Source organism: Rana temporaria, chromosome 2 (assembly GCF_905171775.1).
Source record: "Rana temporaria chromosome 2, aRanTem1.1, whole genome shotgun sequence".
Taxonomy (NCBI): domain Eukaryota; kingdom Metazoa; phylum Chordata; class Amphibia; order Anura; family Ranidae; genus Rana; species Rana temporaria.
In genome coordinates this window covers 423780994-423806357 of record NC_053490.1, presented here as the reverse complement: position 1 = coordinate 423806357, position 25364 = coordinate 423780994, and the positions used below count along the sequence as shown (strand labels likewise).

The 25364-nt window shown below is 41.7% G+C and overlaps 1 protein-coding gene across 1 annotated transcript in view; it reads left to right on the top strand.

Annotated features, from left to right (window-relative positions):
- RPS6KA3 (ribosomal protein S6 kinase A3) overlaps positions 1 to 25364 on the top strand; it is a 173480-nt gene that overhangs the window by 128560 nt on the left and 19556 nt on the right. Inside the window, exons 7-17 of the mRNA XM_040338242.1 lie at positions 1256 to 1362; positions 6569 to 6606; positions 7953 to 8095; positions 10046 to 10116; positions 14183 to 14271; positions 17076 to 17140; positions 17284 to 17386; positions 17566 to 17690; positions 20700 to 20822; positions 22311 to 22400; positions 24015 to 24173. Of these exons, the coding sequence (XP_040194176.1) occupies positions 1256 to 1362; positions 6569 to 6606; positions 7953 to 8095; positions 10046 to 10116; positions 14183 to 14271; positions 17076 to 17140; positions 17284 to 17386; positions 17566 to 17690; positions 20700 to 20822; positions 22311 to 22400; positions 24015 to 24173 (1113 nt within the window). The remainder of the gene's footprint in view (positions 1 to 1255; positions 1363 to 6568; positions 6607 to 7952; positions 8096 to 10045; positions 10117 to 14182; positions 14272 to 17075; positions 17141 to 17283; positions 17387 to 17565; positions 17691 to 20699; positions 20823 to 22310; positions 22401 to 24014; positions 24174 to 25364) is intronic.

Sequence of the window (25364 nt, the reverse complement as noted above, 5' to 3'; positions counted from 1 at the left end):
GTTTGCGCAAAATTTATAGCATTTACAAAATAGGGGATAGTTTTTTTTTTTTTTTTTTTTTTTACAACTAATGGCGGCGATCAGCGATTTTTTTTTTTTTTTTTTTTTTCGTGACTGCGACATTATGGCGGACACTTCGAACAATTTTGACATGTTTTTGGGAGCATTGTCATTTTCACAGCAAAAAATGCATTTAAAATGCATTCTTTATTGTGGAAATGACAGTTGCAGTTTGGGAGTTAACCACAGGGGGCGCTGAAGGGGTTATGTTTCACCTAGTGTGTGTTTACAACTGTAGGAGGGTGTGGCTGTAGGAGTGACACGATCGATGCAGCCGCCACAGTGAAGCACGGGGAAGCCATGTTTACACGCAGCTCTCTCCGTTCTTCAGTTCCGGGGACCGATCGCGGGACCCCAGCGGCGATCGGGTCCGCGGCCCACGGCTGGGTAGATGTAAAGGACGTACCGGTACGTCCATCTGCCCAGCCGTGCCATTCTGTGGACGTATATCTACAGGCGGCGGTCGTTAAGTGGAAGCCTAAAATAGGTAATTGATGTTTAGGGAATTATTCACATCTTACTGTCCTGGTTTGTTGTGTTAAGTTGGTAGCCTATTCAAATGAGTGTCCTGGCAATGCACCGAATATCCAAAAACAGAACATGCACCATTTTTTTTACATTGCAATCACCACAACGCACGGTAGTGCAATACTGTGCTTTACAACTTGTTTGCATTGGAACTGCATTGCCTTGGGCTGCATTCACATCTAGACGGACGAAATCGCGGCGTTTTGTCGCCGCAAATCGCGGTAAAAATAGCGGCGTTTTGTACCGCGATTTGCGGCGACAAAACGCCGGTATTGTCCGCCTAGATGTGCCCCAAGATGACCCCCTCTATGGATATGATTGCCATCTCCTAGCCGAACGCTCGAAGACGCCTGAAAAAAAGGTCCGGGACCTTTTTTCACGCGGCAGGCGACAGGCGTCCGGCGTTCGGCGTGGAGATGTGAACCATCTCCATAGAGGGAAATGTGTTTCCAGCCCTCTGGCGGCAGCGGCGTAGCGCTACAGGCGTAAAAACGCCTAGGTGTGAATGGGGTCTAAGTGTGTTTCAGTGCGATTGAAAATACTGCAGTGTGCATTGTAACACACACATGCAAAAGCATGTTTTGGCCCACAATGCTTTTGTTTAAATAAAAATTACATGAAATTACCTACAGGACTTATGTTTAATAAATTATTATTTTTTATGTAGGTAATGTTCACTGAAGAGGATGTGAAATACTACCTGGCAGAATTGGCACTTGCGCTAGATCATCTTCATACTCTTGGTATTATATATCGAGACCTTAAGCCAGAAAAGTAAGTACTATATTTACATAAACCAGACACAGAACTACAATATAAAAGCTGCACTATCTAATAGACTATAAATCTAATTAAAAAAACTTGTGCTAAAGTGCAAAATCAAGTGAAATTTATATATATGCAGCTGCTGCACAAAAGGTGCTGCAACCTTAACCACTTCCATACCAGGTACTTACGCAGCTTCCCGCCCAAGCCAATTTTCAGCTTTCAGCACTGTCGCACTTTGAATGGCAATTGCGCGGTCATGCTACACTGTACCGAAACAAAATTGGCGTCCTTTTTTCCCCACAAATAGAGCTTTCTTTTGGTGGTATTTGATCACCTCTGCGATTTATTTTTTTTTGCGCAACAACTAAAAAAAGGCTGAAAATTTGGAAAAAAAATTACATTTTTATTTTTTTCTGTTAATTTTTTTGTAAATAAGTTTTCTCTTTCAATTACGGGCACTGATATGGCGGCACTAATGGGCACCGATGAGATGGCACTGATGGACATCGATGAGGTAGTACTGACGGGCACAGATGAGGTGGCACTGATTGGCGGCGCTGGTATGCGACACTGATGGGCACACATGGGCGGCACTGATGGGCACACATGGGCGGCACTGATGGGCACTGATAGGTGGGCACTGGGCATGGATGGGCACTGTGGGGTGGCACTGATGGACACTGGGGTGGCGCTGATGGACACTGGGGTGGCAGCACTGATTTTTGCCAGGTTGCCAGTCAGTGCCCATTTGTGGGCACTGACTGGCATCTTTTTTTCTTTTTTTTTTTTTTTTTTTTTATATTTTTTTTAGACTTTTTTTTGCTGGCTTTTTTTTTTTTTTTTTGCCCACCCTGGTGCTCCAGGGTGGGCATCCCTGGTGGTCCAGTGTGGCGATCCGAGGGGGGGCTGCGCTGATAAACAATCAGCGCGAACCCCCCCTGTCAGGAGAGCCGCCGATCGGCTCTCCTCTACTCGCGTCTGTCAGACGCGAGTGAGGAAGAGCCATGGACGGCTCTTCCTGTTTACATCGTGATCAGCCGTGGTTGGACACGGCTGATCACGTGGTAAAGAGTCTCCGCCGGAGGCTCTTTACCGAGATCGGAGATGCAGGGTGTCAGACTGACACCCTGCATCACCGATCGCCGCGATGCGCGCCCCGAAATCCTGCAGGACGTTCTAGAACGTCCTGTCAGGATTTCATAACCACTTCCCGGATGTAAATCGGCTATAGGCCGGGCGGGAAGTGGTTAAACGTGATAGAGTATGGAGCGGCGCTAGCAGTCTATATCAAACAGTACACATGGGGGGGTTATTTCCGAAAGGCAAATCCACTTTGCACTTGGAAGTGCAGTTGCTGTAAATCTGAAGGGTAGATTTGAAATGAGGGGAAGCTCTGCTGATTTTATTTAATCATGTGTATTTTATTTTCCTTGTATGTCCCCCTCAGATCTACAGCAACTGCACTGCCAAGTGCACTTTCAGTGCAATTTCAAGTGCACTTTGCTCTTGTCGTGCAAAGTGGATTTGCCTTAAGTAAATGACCCCCAATGTGCTGGGTTCCCAATATAACAATATGTAGTGATATAAAATAACAATATATTTTATACACAGAAATGTATAAGGTGCTTCAATAAACAGAGAAAAATATTACGATGCTTCTACAAATGTAAGGTGACCCCCCCCCCCCCCCTTCGGTGACCCCGCTCACCAGAAATAATGGATCCTCACCTTCGCAGTCTGGGATCAAATAAAGCAATGATCTGGGGATGTGTAGAATGGTTCTTCATAAAAGCTCTTTGCAAGAAAATACTTTACAGCAGGAAGGATATACCACATTCCATAGATGGAAAAACAGAGAAAAAGCGCATAGTGAAATACCGCTAGACACGAGTTATCAAGCACATTATAAGCGCCACTTGCAGGATATTTGGCAAAGATGGGCTTCAGTAGGAAACCATCCGAGTTCGCCGTTGTATGGCGTGCGTTCCACAGAGGCGGAAATTGCGTCACTGGTTACCACAAACCGGAGGTACTTCCAGATTCATGGTAACCAGTGATGCAATTTCGGTCTGCGTGGAAAGCACGCCATACAATGGCGAACAAAGATGTTTTTTACTGAAGCCCATCTCTGCCAAATATCCTGTAAGTGGCGCTTATAATGTGCTTGATAACTCGTGTCTAGTGGTATTTCACTATGCGCTTTTTTCTGTTTTTCCATCTATGGAATGTGGTATATCCTTCCTGCTGTAAAGTATTTTCTTGCAAAGAGCTTTTATGAAGAACCATTCTACACATCGTCAGATCATTAGATCATTGCTTTATTTGATCCCAGACTGCAAAGCTGAGAATCCATTATTTCTGGTGAGCGGGTCACCGAAGGGGGAGTCACCCTACATTTGTATAAGCATCGTAATATTTTTCTCTGTTCAATAAAGAACCTTATACATTTTTGTGTATAATATATTATTGTTATATACATATTGTTATATTGGGCACCCAGCATCATGTGTACTGTTTGCTATAGACTGCTAGCGCTGCTCCATACTCTTTATCTAATGGACAAGCCTGACACAACTAAAGTCTATTATCTGCAACAAAGGGGCATATTTATAAAGAAGTGAATGTGACATTCATCCCACATTTGCAAGGGTATCATCCTGGAGCATTTGTTTTAAATTCTAATTGAATGACTTACAATGAATGTCACATTCCCTGATTAATGTGCATTTGTTTTAATGTACTTGCATTACATTCATAGCTTTCAGTTGTATACTGTGTTGACTCCAATAATTGCATTTTCAGGGTGTGTAAAATACAAGTTGCTCCCATTTAAGAGTGTAAGGCATATTTCCCATCAACCAGTAGGACCAATTTTCAGTGTGCAGTACAAATAGCTGTTTCCTGAACTTCAATATCGATTTTTCAAAGTTGTTGATATTGGCTTAGTGGCTTGATAAGCTCAGAAGCAATAAAGCTTATACATTGCTTGTACAGTGTTCCCTTAGGACCTGGAGAGGATAAGCTCTTTTTCAGAAAGCAATATTTGGGGTTTTCTGTGCTGCCAACAGCCAGCCTAATATTTCATATAAATATATACAAAGTAGATCTAAAAATGACCCACAGCAACTATTGTAGAATAGCTAAAGCTGAACTCTAAATAAAGGTAAAACACCCACACTAAAAATTAATCTATGTGCTCATTAACCACTTCAGCCTCGGAAGGTTTTGTCCACTTTCTGACCAGGCCATTTTTTATGGCACTGTGTCGCTTTAACTGACAATTGTGTGGTCATGCAACGCTGTACACAAATAAAATGTATATCTCCCCCCCCCCCCCCCCCCCCACAGAGCTTTCTTTTGGCAGTACTGTATTTGATCACCTCTGTGGTTTGTTTGTTTTTTTGCACTAAAAACTAAAAAAAAATACGTACATTTTGAAAGTCTGTACGCACAGTAAAGCTATAAGTTGGCAATGTCAACACCCAGCAACCATGTGACACTGAGAGAGTAATAGAGGACCTGCTGTGATCATCATAATGATAGGCACACAGTGGGGAGTCAGGGGTCTGTACCTTCATTCCAGTAATGAGTGTGACTGTGTGTAGTGTATACCGCCACTTGCCTGAAGCTATGCACTATCCGCCTCCTGCTACCAGATTGGGTCTCCTGTCACCTCTCAGCCGCCTGTCCGCTTCACATGAGTCTCTCCCTCAGCCTGCGGCAATTACTTATGGGCGGCCATGGCCGGAACTAGTGCATACTAGCTTGTATGTCTGTGCCTTAAAAATGAAGAAAAAGTCTTTCCTCTGCTCTCACTTACTAGGCCCCTCTGTTGACCTGATGGGCCCAGGAAAATGTAAATACTCAGTGGAAAGAAAGTAGGAGTAGGGGTGTGCTTAAGTAAATCCATTTTATTTAACCACTTAAGGATCGCCTCCTGCACATATACGTCGGCAGAATGGCACGGCTGGGCACGTGCAGGTACGTGCTGTGCTATTGTCCAGCAGTGGGTCGCGGGCCCGCGACCCAGTCCGAAGCTCCGGGACCTGCGGACCCGATCGCCGCTCAAGTCCCACGATCGGTCCCCGGAGCTGAAGAACGGGGACAGCTGTGTGTAAACACAGCTTCCCCGTTCTTCACTGTGGCGGCGTCATCGATCGTGTGATCCCTTTTATAGGGGGACACAATCGATGACGTCGCACCTACAGCCACACCCCCCTACAGTTGTAAACACACTTCAGGTCACACATAACCCCATCAGCGCCCCCTGTGGTTAACTCCCAAACGGCAATTGTCATTTTCACAATAAACCATGCATTTTAAATGCATTTTTTGCTGTGAAAATGACAATGGTCCCAAAAATGTGTCAAAATTGTCCGAAGTGTCCGCCATAATGTCGCAGTCACGAAAAAAATCGCTGATCGCCACCATTAGTAGTAAAAAAAAAATAATAATAAAAATGCAATAAAACTATCCCCTATTTTGTAAACGCTATAAATTTTGCGCAAACCAAACGCTTATTGTGATTTTATTTTTTTACCAAAAATATGTAGAAGAATACGTATTGGCCTAAACTGAGGAAAAAACTTTTTATATATGTTTTTGGGGGATATTTATTATAGCAAAAAGTAAAAAATATTGAATTTTTTTCAAAATTGTCGCTCTATTTTTGTTTATAGCGCAAAAAATAAAAACCGCAGAGGTGATCAAATACCACCAAAAGAAAGCTCTATTTGTGGGGGAAAAAAAGGACGCCAATTTTGTTTGGAAGCCACGTCGCACGACCGCGCAATTGTCAGTTAAAGCGATGCAGTGCCGAATCGCAAAAAGGGGCAAGGTCCTTTAGCTGCATTTTGGTCCGGGTCTTAAGTGGTTAACCAGAAATTCACTTTAAAGCTTCCCGTGCCGCCCCCCTTGTGGAGCTGATGGGGCCGGGTCCGGCACAATAGGGCCAGTCGTATTGCCTTATCAGCGGTCCTGGGTACGACTGTGGTGTCGTACCAGTGTGTACACCCGGCCTAAGTCAGCAGGGAGGAGGTAAACTTGTGTTGGTTGCCTACACCGGAAATTAAGTATAATGTCCGAACAGAAGAGCAGCTGACTTTTTATTTTTTTTTGCTAGTTTAGTTCCACTTTAATCATTTTTGTATTATGACTGCTATAGAATATTCTTAGTGAATGCTTACTTAGAATGTTTTTTTTTTTTTTCTAGTATATTGCTTGATGAAGAAGGACACATTAAGTTAACGGGTATGTCGCATGGTTCTGTTGTCTTTAGAACATGAGATCTAATCGTTGCATTGTAAAGATTTGTACCATTAACATAAAGGCCCAAACAGTCTCTTGAAACCAATAATGCTTAATGATCCGTATGAATTGATCATAAAACATTACTAGATTGCCTTTTTTTTTTTATCATGGGCTGCAGTCTGCAGACCTGTATGCCAGGACACACAGCTTTGTGTAGAATGGGCAGTGGGTATTGTTGCTTGTTGATGTAACAAATCCCGGTCCATGTTGCATTTTTTTTTTTTTTTTTTCTTGTTTAATAAATGTTTGAGATGAGGTTCAACTTATTAGGAACACATACACATCCGGTGGGACAAAACACCAACAACGTAAATGTAATCAGGTAAGACAAGTTATTACAAACATCTCCGGTATTTTCACTCTATAATCAGAGTAGGGGAAGGGCAGTGAAAAGAAGGAAAAAGACAGACCAACGGAAGATAAAGTGGGATAGTAGGTGCCGTGTTGAGATCCCAGACCCGTGTATATTACAAGTAGGGATGAGCTAAGGCGTATTCGCAAGTCCAGGTGCCCACACCCACCAGGAAGCTGACACTCCACAGCGCTAATCACAGGCACTGAGACATTTCCCGATCTGTGCAGCCACTGATCGGGAAATGTCTCGCTGCCTGTGATTAGCGCTGCGGAGTGTCGGCTTCCTGGCGGGCGTGGACTTGCGCACACACCTGAGCTCATCCTTAATTATAAGCATGCGCGTTGCATCCTCCCTTTTTGTTTCTTCTTTCGGCTTTCAGTCTTTCCCACAAGCAGTAGGCAAAGAAGCTGAAAAGAATTTAAGATGTAAAGAAAATTAATTTAAGGGCTTGTGCGCTTAAACATGTGTGCTGTATAGGGGCAGGCGATGCATCATTGCATGGCATCAATGTTCCTTTTTTTTTATTTTTTATAGAAGTGTCACAAAATGACGCTTTATTCCACACAATGCACCTCTGCGAGTTGCACTGCATGAAAATGCAGACATTTGTACCCCAGGTCTCCACACCACAGTGTTGTGGTATGATCAGGACATATGGACAACAATTGTTCTGCTCTATATTTGATGCCTGATTAATGTGCAGAGTTTTTTTTCCTCCTGGTGTTGTAGCTTTCACCACATTGTCCCGCATGTCTAACCTGTGTCATAGACTATACATTTTATGTTTTACATATTGGAAGTTTAATGCAAATTGTGCAGTGTCGATTATCACAATTTTTTTCTTCTTGCAAAACTAGATATTACCCCTTCAGTGGGTAGCTGTAAAAGGCATTTACCATTTATGCTATTTTAATGCTCGTTCTATTTGTAGATTTTGGGCTCAGCAAGGAGTCTATTGACCATGAGAAAAAAGCATACTCCTTCTGTGGAACAGTGGAGTACATGGCTCCAGAGGTTGTAAACAGAAGGGGCCACACACAGAGTGCTGACTGGTGGTCTTTTGGTGTCCTTATGGTAGGTTTCTTTAAGTGTCATATATTTGTTATAACTCCCCACCTGTTTTTGTATTTCACAATTTCTGAACAATTTCACTGCTTTTTCCAGTATACTTTCCAGATCCATGTCAATATACTGTATACCATGTACCTTGCTTTAACGCGAAGACATAGATTAGGATTGTTTGGGTAAGGCGGTGTACCAGAAATGTAGATTTTCCTCTAGCAGTTGTTCCCTTTCAGGCACATGTCAGTTGCAGATGGCTTTAACAGTATGAGGTGAAAATCCCTCAATATGTGTGCAGGTGTCGGCCATCTGCCTTTTTAATAGATTTTTGTTTTGGGTTTGTCTGGGTTCACACTATCTTTGCCACCATTTCAGGTCTGATTCCAACCCAAATTTTTTGCCTGAATTCGGACCTGAAACAGAACAAAAGTCGCACCGGAGACGCAGCAGAGATATGTGAAACCAGCTTAAAATCTCCTGCTAATGCGAACCCAAGTCGCAACAGTGTGAACCCACAGCCCATGGTACTGGTCTTCTCACTGATACCAACAGTGGGTCAAAATTATTTCCATTAACACAAACAATAGGGCATAATTCTTTTTAATAACCACTTCACCACGGGAAGAATTACCCCCCTTCGTGACCAGGCTATTTTTTGAAGAAAACGTTTTTACCTGTTGCTATAAAACCTATATCCAATAAAAAAAATCGAATTTCTTCATCAGTTTAGGCCAATATGTATTCTGCTACATATGCTTGGTAAGAAAAAGCCCCAATAAGTGTATATTGATTGGTTTGCGCAAAATTTATAGCGTTCACAAACCTATGGGATTTTTTGCGGCTGACAAAACGGACACAAACTAATACTTTGGGGACCAGTGACACCAATACAGTGCTAAAAAATATGCACTGTCACTTTACTAATGCCACTGACTGGAAAGGGGTTAACACCAGGGACCATCAAAGGGTTACCTGTGTACCTAGCCTGTGCTTTCTCACTGGGAGGGAAGTGCATTTACTATGGAAAGGCATTGATCCATGTTCCTGCAGGAACACAGGATCAACATCTTCCTTACTGACAGAACGGCAATCTGCTTTGTTTACATACGCAGATTGCTGTTCTGCCTGTGTACTGTACAATCGGTGGGTGCCGGTGGACATGGAGTCTGCAGGAGTGCTTCGCAGGCGGCGCATGTGCGCGCCCCGGACCCGGAAGTGTCAGTACTAGGTACTTGATCAAGCACAGAGCAGCTGCTCTGAATTCTTTCCATTAATGCAAACAGTGGGGCATGATTCTTTCCATTAATGCAAACCGTGGGGTACAATTCTCCCCCCTGGCAGACACCAATGATGGGGAAATATTCCTCCCACTGATGCCAATAAGCCTGATGCACTTTTAACTCGCATTGATGCGGGAAACAGTTTCTACTCCCACTGGCCACAGTCCAGCCCTTTTAAGGTCTGAAGAACAGTATACTGGCCCTGTCTTTAGGAAGTTTGGAGACCTCTGGACTAGAGGAGGATCCCTATGCAGGAACTGAGGCATGCTCTGTTCTGAATTGCTGCAGCTTCGGTTGTATTGAAAGGCTCACAGTGTGTAGTAAAAACTTTTATTACGGCAGAGGAGCCTTTACAATTGTGGAATTGTAGCCAAAAGTGGAGTTCAGCTTTAAACTGGGCATTTAGGTGTTTATTATGACTGCAAGATTTACTGCAAAGGTTTATATAATGACAATTATTACAGAACAGTAACTAGGTGTGTTATTTCTATTATAATTTCTTTAACAAGTTGGCTATGCATTTGGTCTGATTGGTAATGATCAGTATTGCAAATAAGGTTAAATTCATAAACTGTGTATGGGGAATACTTTTTTTTTTTTTTTTTTTAAGCTTACATATTGTGTTTACTGCTCTTTGCTGTCAGTTCATGCATCTCACACTGTCTGCATCTTCTACCCTCAGTTTGAAATGCTTACCGGCACCTTACCTTTTCAAGGAAAGGACAGAAAGGAAACCATGACCATGATTTTGAAGTGAGTAATAGCTACTTGTAAGCACTTTATGTTTTGGAACTTTAGTCAAGTGAAACCTCTCATTTTACTTAGATACTTTAATATTTTTTTAGGTAAATGAGGATGGCTGGCGTTGCATAAGCACAATATTCTTTGATATTTCTTAAATTAAGAGTTTAGTGCTTTTACCTGCTCAGTAAAGAACTGTGTTTAAAATCACAAAAATAGAGCCCATCTGATTAAGAGCTAAATGACATTATTGAATTGATTGGCACAGCCTTCCATGCTTGTTTTGTTAAAGCGGTATTAAACCCAAGACCGAAAATGTAATATATTACAGCTTACCAATCATAACACAGAGACACCACTCTGGATGAAGGAGGATAGGAGCAGCTTTGTACAGTGGCATTTTCAGTCTGGAGGAAAGGGAGTGTTGGAAGTACTAGCAGATTTAGATACACTAACAAATTGATGCTGAACTCCAGCTAACACTTTATAAGCAGTTATTGCAAACTATCCTTTTGGGATTAAGGTTTTACATGACTAAAAGCTGATCATTTTATGCACCTCGGCCAGTCTCAAATGGTCTGTCTTATCCCTGTAACTGCAGGACAGCTTGTCTGTTGAAAAACAGACTTGGTGGCTGGATCACCAGATGAAAATAGAAGAAAGGGAGCCTAAAAAAAAAGAAAATCCAGCCATCACATCTATGAATTGCTAAGCTGCAATATGTTTGCTTTTGGATTTAATACTGTTGTAAGATTTAGAACATTATGCCACTGCTAGAAATGTTTCTGAGATTTCCTGTCCAGTTGGCACCCGGTTACTAGGGCAATAAAGAATGTAAATTACCCTAATGTGGGCACTTGTCATTCTCAACTTCTTTAATTAAAAAGTACTTCTCCTGTGTCCCCTTTAGAGTGTTTCCCCATACTTCCTGTTGTGGTAACCACCTATCATCTGGTCCAGAAATGACAGGTTTCAGTCCTTCACTCTGAAAAGAGAAAATGCACTTCAAGGGCCCATTCACATACAACGTGTGAACAAAATTAACGTGATTTGCATTAGGGCAGTCTATGTTGCAATCACAGCCAAAAATGAACAGCACCATTTTTCTGATGCAGCACACTATGGCACGGTATGTGCATTGTGATGCATTGCTGAGCCGTTGTTACCTCACACCCCATAGATCTGAGTGGACCTTGAAAGCGCTCCATTATAGCTAATGATTGTGAGAATAGAATACTGGTTCAGCTTGTATATTCCAGCTTCCATCACATGCAATAAATGCTAGAGTGTATTTATCGTTAAAGTTAAACTGTATACAGTTCTTTGCAGTTTCTTTGTTCAACACACTATGCATGTCTTGCATTAACAAATGCTAGAGCTAAATAGTGCTACAGTAGAATCCAGCTCATCTCTCTAGGAACTTAAGTATATTTTCTGTACTTGCTACATTGTTTAAAGATACATTTAGGTCAAAATGTAATATAAAGTATTTAGATGCTTGGAGGGAGCGTAACCCTCCCGGGGATAGCATTTTTGATGCAGGTTGCTCCATTCCTTTTTTTTCTTCATTTCAAAAAAATTGGGGAAACATTTTTTACCTGTTTGTAATGCAGTAGATATATTCATAAATTGCACCGCTGTTGACTCCCTGCTGTCCTTGACTAGCATAAAAGCTCAATAAGGAAAGAAAGTCCCGAAAGCCTCAGATAACTAAAAAACCCCTGTGTAAGAAGTAGGAGCCGCCTCAGTCTATACTCTGTCCATGGTATCTCGACGCTTTTCACCCCACCCACTGGGCTTCGTCATGGTGAGTCCTGTGGGCGGGTGAAGCGCGTTGAGGGCCATTGCCCAGACAGTCTAGGCTGAAGCTGCTCATACTTCTTACACAGGGGTTTTAAGAGAAGTGCGGCTTTCAGGACTCTTTTCCCCTCTTGATATTTTCGGGAGCATAGATGAGCTCTTTTCCTGCCTGTACTACCAGTGGCAGACAGCAGAGGGGGGTCTAACAGGGCCTGAAGTGGCACCCTTAGTTCTAGTATGAGTTTGCATACAGGTTGACATATCGGTTTCAGTAAAGACAAGTTTCTCACAAATGCCATTCAGCTTCAGACCAACCTTGATGTTTTGAATTGATAAGTGAGAGTAAGCCACTCTCGCGCACAGGTTTAGGATTGAGTCGCTTACTCTACGTGTAAGGTGCATTGAAATCTGCTGTGGATTACCTAGGATTTTGAATAAACAGCCTTCTAAAGTTGGCACAATTGCAGAATTTCCTTGTTAGTTTACATTTGTTTACATTCAATTCAAATTACTGTATTTATTGGCGTATAACACTCACTTTTTTACCCTGAAAATAAAGGGTAAACTGTGCCTGCGTGTTATACGCAGGGGGCAGTGGAAAAAAAAATTCCTGAAACTTCTCTCTTAAAATTAGGGTGTGTTATACGCCTGTGCGTGTTATACTCCGATAAATACGGTATATAAAGTCCTACATTCAGTAGAAGGAATCTGTAGTTCGGATCTCAAAAGGGCTGCTGTACACTAAACTGTGTTCCCCTTTTAGTTTTTGAGCCACCAGTAAGTCGATTTCTAAAGAGAACCGGTGAAATGCTCAGTGCTATTATGTCCAAAAAACTTAAAATATTCTATTGACCATCAAAACCTTATTTGCATGTGGACTATAATCGCATAACAAAAATTAAACAAAAGATCTCAAACATATGAGTTAAGGTAAAACCAGATATTCAGTGTTAAGTGATCACAAATTTCTACAAACAAGTGTCCAAAAAACTTTTTTCATATATGGGAAATATATATAAATAAGTAAAAAGTCATATACGTGAAGGGGGAGATTTACTAAATATGGTGCACACAGAATCTGGTGCAGCAATACATAGTAACCAATCCACTTCCAGGATTTAGTCAGCTTAATAGAGCAAGCGGAAGTTAGAATCTGATTTATTATGCACAGCTCAACTAGATTCTGTGTGCTCCCGTTTTGGCAAATCTTTGCCCAGTTGTCATAAATTAAAGTTCCTAAAACTTTTGTGCCACTCTCTCCACCACAAATTGGAATAATTCTGTGCAATAGAACACCTCTTCCACAAGTGCTCCCAGAAATGCCCCCTACTGAGTGATGCACTCACAAGGTTAAATAATCTGCCTAAATCAGTAAGTGGGTCCTTCCAAGACTTTGTCGATTTTGTCAACACTGCTCTTTTTCTATTTTATTCCACAAGTGCGTATGTCTTTCTCCTGGTATTCTCTCCAGCTCCACCAGAATGGAACTGAACAGAAGAAAAGCCAAAGATTTCCTAAAAGCTAGTAAAACACGTGTCCACCTACTTTAAAATGTGCCCATTAAGGCACAGGTTCTGTCACATCATTAAGTGGAAGTACCGTCAGTCTACCCTGCTTCCTGTATTCCCTCCGGTGTGCATTCCACAGACCAGAAACTACATCCTGGCATACTGCCCCAGGGGCAGGGCTTTTCGTCTGGTTCAATTCTGGTGTAGTGGGGCTGGAGAAGGATACCAGAAGGGAGAGACATGAACTCTTGTTCAATGTGGAACAAAGAGGAGCAGAAGCATGTCTAAATTGACACTTTAAAAGCTATTAAGGACCCACTTTTTGATTTTAAGAGTAATTTAATCTGGTATGTCACTCAGGGACATTTCTGATAGCATGCGTGGAATGGGAGGAGGTGTTTTGTAATGCACATAAATATTACAATTTATGGTGGAGAGAGCAGCACCAAAGCCTGTTATGAACTTGCTCATGGATATTTCATGTATGAAAACTTTGTGGGCATTTTTGATCACTTTTCACACTGACTATCAGATTTTACCTTAAATCTGCATATGTTTGTTGATCTTGCATTTGTTTAATATAATTTGTGACCATGCAATGTTTGATTGATTTTTTTGTCATTTTGGCAGGAGATTATTTTGAGTTTTTTGCATGTGATGGCACTGCACCAATTTTTTTTTAGAAATGCATTTGATCATTGTAGTGAATTGAATTATTCTGCTAAACGTGTTAAATGTGCCTTTTTTATTTATATCTCCTTAAATTTTAGGGCCAAGCTTGGCATGCCACAGTTTCTTACTCCAGAGGCTCAGTCCCTACTGCGTATGCTGTTCAAGAGAAACCCAACCAACAGATTAGGTAAGGTACAGCAGTCACAAAGTCATTTTAGTTTTACAATTCTGCTTAGGTTGAGTGCAGGCCAGCTGAGTTGCTCACCAGCTTGTAATCTCTCATAGACAACAGCAGCACAAGCTTTTATCTATTTGCCCCTTGATTTTTTATTTCTGTTCAAATGCCTTTATTGAAATTTTAGTAATATTGGACAACTGCAAGAGGTGATGCCCCATTGCAGTGAAGTACCCTGATACTAGTACAATGTGTAGCACCCTCTAGTAGTGTGCTAGAGATGATAGGTAAATTTAAGCAGGCCTGGCTGGTTGCTAGGCCTGTTTTCATTCTGAGCTGGGAGCGGCTCAGTGTTGGGCTGGGTGACTCACATGTGGTGTCATCAGGGCCTCCCATTTCTTTCCAGAAGCTTCTAGTGCTTTCTGGAGAGTGAGGTGGGAGGGGAGGTGGAGCAACCATGTGTGTTTGAGATGCCCTGACCAATCCCCAATCTGGATTGGCAGAGGGCTGGCCTCCTTAAATACCAAGGGTCAGCCCAGCTGGGGAGGAGTTGTCGGATGGAAGAGATGGAGTGAGAGGGTGCATGAAGAGGTCCTGGACTGGAAGCATAAGAGAGCATGGAGAGAATAGCGTGAGGGAGGACATCTGGTTGCAGTCAGGATGGCTGGTGAGTGAGGCACAGTCAAGAGGAATGGGAGCTTGCAGTCTGAGATGGGTGCAGAACCAGAAGTGTGGACTGTAGTGAAAGAAGACTGGGAAAGAGGCAGCTGCAGCCAGGAGGCCTGGCAGGGCCTGTAGAGGGCTAACTAGGATCAGTAGCTGTAGTAGGGCAGCTAGCACAAGGACTTTTCTGCAATATCATTGGGACCCATGGTCCCAGCCTGCAAAGGGCATTTGCTGAATCCTGGCTGAGTCGGTGTCGGGCCTAACCAACAAATAGTGCTAGCTGTTCCTGCTTACTGGAGGTGACTAGGAGTAACAGTCTGCAGAAAGTGATGTGCTGGAGGAATGATGAGCTTCAAGCAAGTTTGTGCAGGAGGAAGCTGAAGGAGTATGTACAGGGAGTGTACATAGTTGTCCCAAAACCAATTGTTTCCATTATCCACGCTGGGCATCCCATATCTACCATCTCCATCCAAGTTATACCCCTTTTAATAAAGCAAAAAAAAAAAGTTTGCTGACCGCTTTGTCTCGGAGTGCCTGTGAGTGAATGCTGGGCAGGGTGACAGACAAACCACAATTATCAGCAGCCCCTATGGGGGTACAGCTATAAATGTTTATTTAAAGAAGAAACCGTATACCAAGATGTCACTCGGTCACTTTGTGTCACTCAGCGGTAACACCTAAATTATGGAGTAGACCATTGTAATATACGGGAAAGAAAATCGTCAAGAGAAGAGGACAAAGGTGGAGAGATTGGAGAGAAAGTGATGGAGAACATCTGAGGGCAAAATCCAATCCCACCTAAAACTCTCCTGCAGCTCTTGGGAGAATTAAAGATGTAAGCGTTGTTGATGGTCAAAGTTCAGGGGGAAATGGGATAGGATCCAAGGGGACCATACATACCTTCTCAATAAAGACCGGTTTATCTAGGAAAGCCATCATTTAGTCATTAGTCATCCAGATTTTTTTCTCTGCTGTTATGATGGACATCCTAAGCTTTAACTGTGCATTCCAAATGTCCTCCAGCCACTTGGGAAACAGTACTCCTCCCACCGGGTCTTCAGTAAAATTGTGTTGAAAAAGTACATGTAGCTTATCATATATGTTGTTAAAAAATCACACTCTTACATGGCATGATCATGTGTGCATCCCTGAAAACATAATGGTGAAGAATTTGCGGTATATTTTTTATTATATTATAGAAAAAGTATCAGGAATGAGTGTTCCTTGTTTGCATTGTGCTAACTCGGGAATGGGGCGGAGCCTGGTGAAATGCCACTAATAGGGGTATATTGGGTGCCAATGAGGGATTCTATCAGTTTGGTAACTGAAATGCTGGATATCAGTGCTTTTACACGTTTCATATTTATACTTTGCTAATGAGGGAGTCAAATAGTCACTGTTGGGTGTATACATCATAGAACTGCATCAAGAAGGCAAGAGAAATATTGTGTTTTTATTCTTTTAAAATGGTTAAGCCACTTTCACATCTTCATACCATCCCCTCCGTGTGCCCCTGTGTGAGTGATTTATAAAAAAAAAAAGTCTGCTATACCTCATTTCAGAGCTCTTTGCAATCACATGATCGGCTTGCTTTCTTCTCTCCCTGACTGATAGAAGCAGCGGGCGGGGCCAAGATTCCCCCGCTGACATGACTCAGGAGAGAGAGCCAGCCGATCATGTGATCGCTGAGAAGAGCTGTAAAATTGGGTATTTCAGATTTTTTTTTTTTATTATTATTATAAATGACTCACACGGGCACACAGGATTAGAGCACAGAGGGGATGGTATGAAGATGTGAAAGTTATTTGAGCAGCAGGAGTTGAGAGTGCAGTCACTGTCACAAGCTGATAGGCGCAGAGGGGAGGGGGAGAGAACACTGAGGAGACAGATAGCAAGCTGTGGATGACTGAGTCACGTATGGGTGACTCCGATATATCAGGGCTGCTGAGCCCCAACATCAGAGTCAGCGAACTGGGGGGGGGGGGGGAAGGTATAGCCAGGCAGGATCAGACAGGTATTCCAGGTGTTACGGGTGGCCAAATGACACAGCGCAAGCACTGTGCTGTATAAAATGCTAAAGGAACAGGATCTTTGTTAACCACAAAAAAAAACGCTTTAAGTGAAAATTAGAGTTGTTAACATGTTTACAGGAGCTGGCCCGGATGGCGTTGAAGAAATTAAGAGACATCCCTTCTTTTCAACAATTGACTGGAACGTGAGTAGATTTATTATTTTCTATTATTGAAACTTCTACTAAGCATTCATAAGCAGCTCCATTTATACTGCCCAGTGTTAGGTTGTTTTGTAAATATATTGTTACTGTGAATACATCTGTAAAAAAAAATACTGTTTTTGTAGAAATTGTACCGAAGAGAAATTCAGCCTCCATTCAAACCAGCAACAGGTGGTCCTGAAGACACATTTTATTTTGACCCAGAGTTCACTGCAAAAACACCCAAAGGTGAGAGATGAGGATGTGGGCTGTATGAGTGAAAGAATATTTTTCTGTTCAACTCGGATGTGTTCAGTATAAATATCTGATCCTATTAGCCACACAGTTTTATTTAACATTAGGGCGAAAATAAAAGTATGCAAGAAAAAAAAAAAAGTGCTGCTATATTAATCTTTGTTTTTGTCCAGACTCTCCTGGAATCCCAGCTAGTGCCAATGCACACCAACTCTTCCGTGGATTTAGCTTTGTGGCAATTTCCTCAGAGGAAGAAAACCAGGCCATACAAACAGTTGGAGTTCATGGCATTGTTCCGGTAAGCATATGGTATAAACTGCAGCAGGAGCATAACTTGTGTGTAGAAGAAGTGCAGTGAGCCGATGCCTACATGTAAATGTTTTATGAGCTAAATTGTTTTACTCTTTCACCTACTTTGTCTGTACATTATAGTGTTTTTCAGTATGTAGTGCACCAATTACCAAGCTCTGTTTGAATCGCCTTAAAATCAGCATGGTTCTTTATTTTTTTTTAAAACAATGTGGCAAAAATTTGATTGCTTTTGGTTGTCTATTTTCCAAAAAGCTGGGCAATTTAGGCTTTCCTATAATTTTTTTATTTGCTATAATCTATAACAAAGTAAGGGAAACCTTTTTTTTTAATTGTTTGGCCTTTCCCCCCCCCCTTTTTTAGACTCCTTTTACATTAGTGCATCTCCAAAGTTGCACGATTTCCAGTGCGATTTTGATCTAACTTTACATGCTGTGGGCCAAAGTCGCATCAAAAGTCAGACCATAGTAGTGCAGGAACTTTTTCTGAAGTTGCAGCACCTTCAGTAGTGTCAGTAGGAACGGCTCTCGTAGAAATACATTGAATTTCACATGTCCTTGGTTCTCATAGGGTTGAGGTTAAGGGTAGACAAATTGGCCGTTGTCAGCCAACATACGAAGCAACAGATAAAGGCAACCCAACACCTAGAGTTTTATTGTTTTAAGGTTTCTAAACTTTTGTTGGGTTGTCTTGATACTTGAAACTGCCCTATTTCTGCTGTTGTTAATGGGAGTCTCTGAACCCCCATTGGGGGTGTGCATACGTGTTCTGTTGATAGGGGGGGGGTGGTGCTGCGACCATTATAAAAGAAAAGGAGGCTTGCATACAGGAGAGCGGTCACAAAGACAATTTTTCACAAAAACAATTCAATATACGTAAATGAAAGCAAGCTATGCTTTAATTCACTTACTGCTATTTGAATTTAGATATTTTTTCAATGTTGTGACCCCCAAAGCTCTGCTCACACAACTCCTACACTCAATAAAAAAAACTGATAAAGATCACAGGATCGGCTCAAAAATGGGTACTGCGACAATGCGGCGGACAGATCGGACACCTTTGCCAAATTTTTGGGGCCATTGATGTCTATACTGCGATCAGAGCTATAAAAATGCACTAATTACTGTGCAAAGGTCACTGGTAGAGAAGGGTGTTAACACTAGGGGACGATCAAGGGGTTAAATGTGTGTTCCCTGGATGTGTTCTAACTGTATGGGGATAGGACTGACTGGGGGAGTAGACCTATCGTTGTTTCTACTTAGTAGGAACAAACGATATGTCTCCTCTCCCCTGACAGGACAGGGATTTGTGTGTGTTCACACACACAAATCCCCATGCTGGCTCTCGTGCCTGCGATCGTGCATGGCCGGTGGTGATTTCAGTTACCGGCCACACGCATCGGGTCCCACGCCGTGATGCGGGCGCGCGCCTTCAGTGTCTCTCAATGGGAATAACGTACCCATACGTTGTTTTGCCCCGCCGTGCCATTCTGCCGACGTATTTTGGCATGAGCCGGTTGGCAAGCTGTTAATGACCAGGCCATTTTTTGCGATACGGCACTGCATCGCTTTAACTGACAATTGCGCAGGCATGCGATGTACCCAAACTTTTTTTTCCCCACAAATATAGCTTTCTTTTAGTGGTATTTAATCATCCCTGCGATTTTTATTTTTTGCGCTATAAACAAAAAGATAGAGTCTGCAAAATAGGGGATAGATTTAGGGACCTTTTGATTTATCTGCGATTTTTTTTTTTTTTTTTTTTTTTTTTTTTTTTTTTAGCTGAACTGCGACATTGCGGCGGACAAATCTGATCCTACGTGACACTTTTTGGGGGCCAGTGACACCAATGCAGTGATCAGTGCTAAAACAATGCACTGATCCGTGTATAAATGTCACTGGCAGAGAAGGGGTTAACACTAGGGGGCGATCAATGGGGTTGACTGTGTTCACTGGGTGTGTTCTAACTGTGTAGGGGACGGGCTTACTAGAACAACACAAAGATCTCTATTCCTGGTCACTAGGAACAGCAGATCTCAGTGTTGTCTCCTGTCAGAACAGGGATCCGCCTTGTTTACATAGGCAGATCCCCGTTCTGCTTCTTTGTGGAGCGATCGCGGGGGGCCAGCGCACATCGAGTCCGACGGGCCCGTGCTCCTGCAGCGTTCACACCCACACTATCTCCTGCACGGACGATATATATATCTGCGGAAGATGGTCGGCAAGTGGTTAAAGCATATGCACATGGGTTTAATGACTAAGCAATACCTCATGTTCCAGCCTCACTGACAACAGCCTGGCAGAATCTGTGGTGGCTGGACACTGTACAGAGCAGTGCTCACATAGGCTGTCAGTCGTATACTCGCAACAGAGGAGTTCTACATGCTGGGCATGCGACCCTAAACTCATAAAGTACTTAACGCGAGTATTCAGTACAGTGTTGATCTGCCACATATTTCAGCCTGTCATAGATTTTGGCAGACTGCTGGCAGTGGGCCTGTATGCTGTACCTGTGCCTCCCAGGCACCACAAAAATGTCAGGATTTTGTGCTGATGCCAAGCTGTCCATAAGACCTAATTTTGTTGGTCTTCGGGTGTGCTGAAGGTTTTATACAGAACGCCAGTTGCATAATTGAACAATAAGAAAGCATATTTAGAAAGCTTAACATTAATATCTTAGAATATGTAGGTAATGATTCCCATCTACCATTTCTGGTATCATTTTGGGATTCTAGCAGCAAGATCTCCTGCCTGTTTGTTATGCTGATGGATTGCCATTTATTACTATTTTTACATTAATTGACTTAATAAGAAACTATCTACAGTGTTACAGCTTTACAGTGACCTTGTGGAAGAAATGGAAGTCTCGGGTAGATTTCACAACAAATTGTGATGTAACAAACCAAAACTGAAATAAATTTATCCTTTGACATTAAATCCTCATTACCCTGTGAAATGCAGCATTACAAGTTCAGGTTAATATAGCTTTTATGTTCCAGCTTCACAGAAACAGCATCCAGTTCACTGACGGTTATGACTTAAAAGAAGACATCGGGGTGGGATCTTACTCGATTTGTAAACGGTGTATCCACAAAGCTACAAATATGGAATATGCAGTCAAGGTAATGTTTCTTTTGCTGAAAATTATAAAGTAAATTCAATTTACAAAGAATGTAAATGAAAGGAATGTTTGTTTTAATGTGTGTAATAGGGGAAAGGCACCAAGTGAACTAGATACGCTGTATAGTGCAAGGCTAGTTCTATATCAAGGCAAGGCAGTTAATACTGAAATCTTCATCTGGAATACCGTTTAGTAAATGTATCTTTCCTTGGGACAAGGTTTACATCAAATGTGAGCAATAAGAGACGTGGGCTTGTTGATGCCATCAGTTTGACATCTGTTTGAACTTCTTCTGAGATCATTTAGAAGTCAGTTATGTGAAATCAACTTGCTTCAAGAAGGCTTTTATAGTCTTTTAGACTTGTATGGGAATGCTAACCCCACATGAAGCAAACAAGCCTGTTGACACAGACTTCATATTCCTGGCTTTGTATCTGTTTTGTGAGGATTTTGTTCACAAATGGTTCATTCCCACAGTGGACCCAGCCAGTGTCTCGCTTTACCAAAGAGGCTACCTAACTGGTGAAGGATGCATATGCCTATAACCAATCGACTCTTTGTAGAGCTATTTTTTTGCTTGCAGTTCCTGCCTGCACTTGATTTTGGCTGTGGTTTTACTTTGTTAAAACATGTCTGATCAAAATACCTTACAAAGGGTCTCACCACCACTGTGGTCCATTTCTTGTTAAATGCAAGGAGCAAGGATGACTAGTGTTAAATTTCAGCTATGACGGTCTTCAGACCAGGTCTTGAAAAACTCAAGGATGCTATTGGTGGCAGGATCACCCATCTTTCCTAGTGAAAGAAACTTAGGAAGAAGGCTGTGAAACCACCATATTTACATTGGGCACTCTTGGATCATGTTGCCATTGTGGCAGAAAAGTTCAAGGGTTTTTACTTCCACTATTGTTCCCAAACACTGAACATTTGCACTTGGGCCCAAAAGGTAACTTTTATTGCTTTTGTGGGCATCAAAGATGCTTACTTGCATGTAGTGTTTTTAAATAACATCTGTAAAATAAAGTTTCTCAGCATACCCAATCATAGAACACTGCCGACCTACACAGGGAGGGAGTTAAAGTGTTGGGACTTTACATGTGCCACAAATAAACTGTATACATCAGTGTATACAATTATTACATTCTTTATTATACAAGTAAAGGGGCAGAAATGAGAGAGCACAATGGATTATGAACATATAAGATAAAATCATGTGCAGATCCAGCCAGGAGAAAAATAACTTGTCTATGGATAACCTGAGTCAGAGGAGCACAGAAGAAGCTTTTCTGGATGATAAATGTGATAGCAGTCCTCTTGTGGTATCTGCTCTTAAGAGGTATTAAAAAAAAAAAAAAGTGTATTCTGCGTTGTTTTTTTTTTGTGTTTTTTTTTTTTTTTTTTTTTTGTGAAAATGCAGTGACCAGGGTTGGTTTGTTAATCTTGGTGAACATTAAATTATTATTAATGCTACATTTACTTTCTGCTTTAGATAATTGACAAAAGCAAGAGGGATCCAACAGAGGAAATTGAAATTCTTCTGCGCTATGGACAGCATCCTAATATTATCACATTAAAAGATGTAAGTCTTTTACAGTTATTGCTCAGCCAGAAAGCTAGGTGTAAACATGCAGATCTATTATTTCAAGACCAATTAAATGTGCTCTTTTACAGGAAGAGTTAAGTATCATAGCTAAAAAAAACTCACGTTTTGCTAAGCTTGGGGACCTCTGTTATGTGAGGTTTTTAAAAGTTGGCACCAGTCATTTTACCCAAAAATGAACGAAATTTCAATATTTTATGCATAGCCTGAGACTGAGGTTTTTAAAATCATGGCTATTGAGGTCATGGTAACAACTGTGTTTAAAGGGCTTTCCATTCGTTTTTTTTTTCTCCTATGCATTAAGGTGAAAAAAACCTGGCACCGACGGGTCCCACCCCCCCGTTTTACTTACCTGAGCCCTGAATCTGCTGTGCGTGTCCCCCGCCGTCCTCTTCTCCTCTGAGTCTGGCCGTCGATTGGCTAGATTTGCTAGATTGATGGCAGCGCAGCCATTGGCTCACGCTGCTGGCAATGACGCGGGGGGCCGGGCCGTGTGATAGTCGGCGGCTATGCCCTTTAACAGTACCTGCATGCCCCTCCTGAATACTGCAGCTCTCATACAAGCCCCACCTTTTTACCCTTGCCCAATAACGGAACACCTTGTATTCAGTAAAACATTTACAGGATGCTTGACATTTTGTGAATGGGCATGAGCAAGGGGAGGGGTGTATAAACTACACTAGTGCTTCCATGTAGAGTTGCAGAGGGCTGAAAGTACAGCACTACCTGTAGCATCCAGTATATTTAAATGTATAAATTGTTCAGTAAAGAACATTTTTTTTTTTTTTTTGCACTTGGGAAATTTATAAAAATGTCTGTCTGGGGTTCCTTTTAAAAGCTTAGAATCACTGCTACGTTGGTCAAATCGGGGGAGATTTACTAAAACTGGAGCAGCTGTGCATAGTAACCGATCAGCTTCTAACTTTATCTTGTTCATTTAAGCTTTGACAATAATACCTAGAAGCAAGCTGATTGGTTACTTAGCACAGCTGCACCAGATTCTTCTGCATGCTCCAGTTTTAGTAAGTCTTACCTTCAGTGTCTTCTTATGGTAAATAGCACTCGAAGCTTTCTGGCCAGTCCTGCCTTTAAAGATACTGTAATTTTTCCCATGCATGCAATCTTTAGCTTAGGCTACATCATGTAATCAGCTGACGATGTAGACCCATACAATGTAAGTATCTGATTATTTTATCACTCTGTATGTTAGTGCAGTAGGATTGTAAGGCGAGCTGGAGGTGATTTTCATCCATGCATGGAATAAAAGCTGCTGAAAACGCTGGGCAGTTGTTGCTTCCTTCCTTTTACGACTAATGCATGCGTGCAGGAAGGATTCCTAGTATACAGTATTTTGCAAAACCACAGATCCTAAATGTCTAATGTTTGGGAGAAAACCATCATTTAAATGTATCCTTCATCAAATTTGCAACCTTTTGTGCTGTTACATTTCAGTACACAACATTAATGTATCTATATAACCAAAATTGGAGTCTTTGAGTTTTAAAATTTTGCATAATTATTTTTAATACATTTTTATTTTACATGGAATGTTCCTGGGAAAGGTGGTGATGTGTGTTTTTTTTTTTGTTACAGGTATATGACGATGGGAAATATGTATATCTAGTAACTGAACTAATGAAAGGAGGGGAGCTTTTAGACAAAATACTACGGCAGAAGTTCTTCTCTGAGCGGGAGGCGAGTGCTGTACTGCACACGATAACCAAAACTGTGGAATACCTACATTCACAATGGGTGAGGTCATAAGCCTTAAATTAATATTTTAGAAAGCATTCATACTTTAGTACATTGTAATATTTCTGCTTGTTTTAGCTTGGCTGGGATCTGAGAGTGCACCTGTGCTTTGTAGCATGCTTTATACTTGGGCAGCTTGATTGTGAGGACATTTTAACAATCTTTTTGCATTAAAGAAGTTCATCAGACCACAACAACACATTCTAAATGTTTGTTCTGTAAACACATAAAAGCAGACAATATAGGATTTTCACCATACTAAATTCTGTTAATTGTGCATCCCTGTGTTATAACTAATTAAAAAAATTAAACAAATAGCTAAAAGAATATTCACACAGTACATTTAAACTCATAAGAGACCTCCGAATTAACAAACATTTTGGGCTGTACCAAAAGTGGGCTTAACTTTATTGCCTACAAAGGTTGTTCAAATTCCACATGCTGGTAGAGTAGCTCTTCTATACAAAGGTACTACTCAACGTAGTCTCTATTACAAGTGATGCATTTTTTCAATTGTTGAACCCAACTCTCTATTAAAAGAAAGTTTAGGTGTGCACTGTTGTATCCACTTTCACCTTGTCAAATCATTATCCCCAAAGACTGTGCTTTGTTGGACCAAGCAAGTGAAAGTCGGAGGGTGCTAAATCTGGGCTTTACGGGGAGGGTGAACCCACTGACCAGCAAAATTTTCTGATCGCCTTGTTGCCAAAGATGTGTGTGCATGTGGACCATTTTTAGATTATTGTTCAGTCTCTGCCTCGTTAAATGCCTCAATATACCACTCGCTGGTTAAGGTAGGCCACTTTCCAGAAAAGAAAGGAGACTAAAGCCCTTGCCATCCCAAAACAGTCATCATGACTTTCTGTGCTGATTGCTGGCTCTTGAACTACTTAGGCCGTAGGGAAGAGGTGTGATGCCATTCCATGGACTAATTATTTGTTTATAGATCGTAAAGATATGCCCACTTTGTAAGCACTGTCCAATACCCTAAACCCGTAGATTATGCAGTTTTCTTGCTTTCAACCACAGGTTGAAGGCAAGAAAAATTGCTCGAGTCACTGACTGTGTTGATGGGAGAATCCCTCCTGCTGCGCTGTTGTATTCTGACAGGGGGAAATTAATCCATCTGTGGCTGGCCTAAATCTTCCATCATTTTCTGTATGGCATTGTGATTACAGTCAAGTTGTGCAG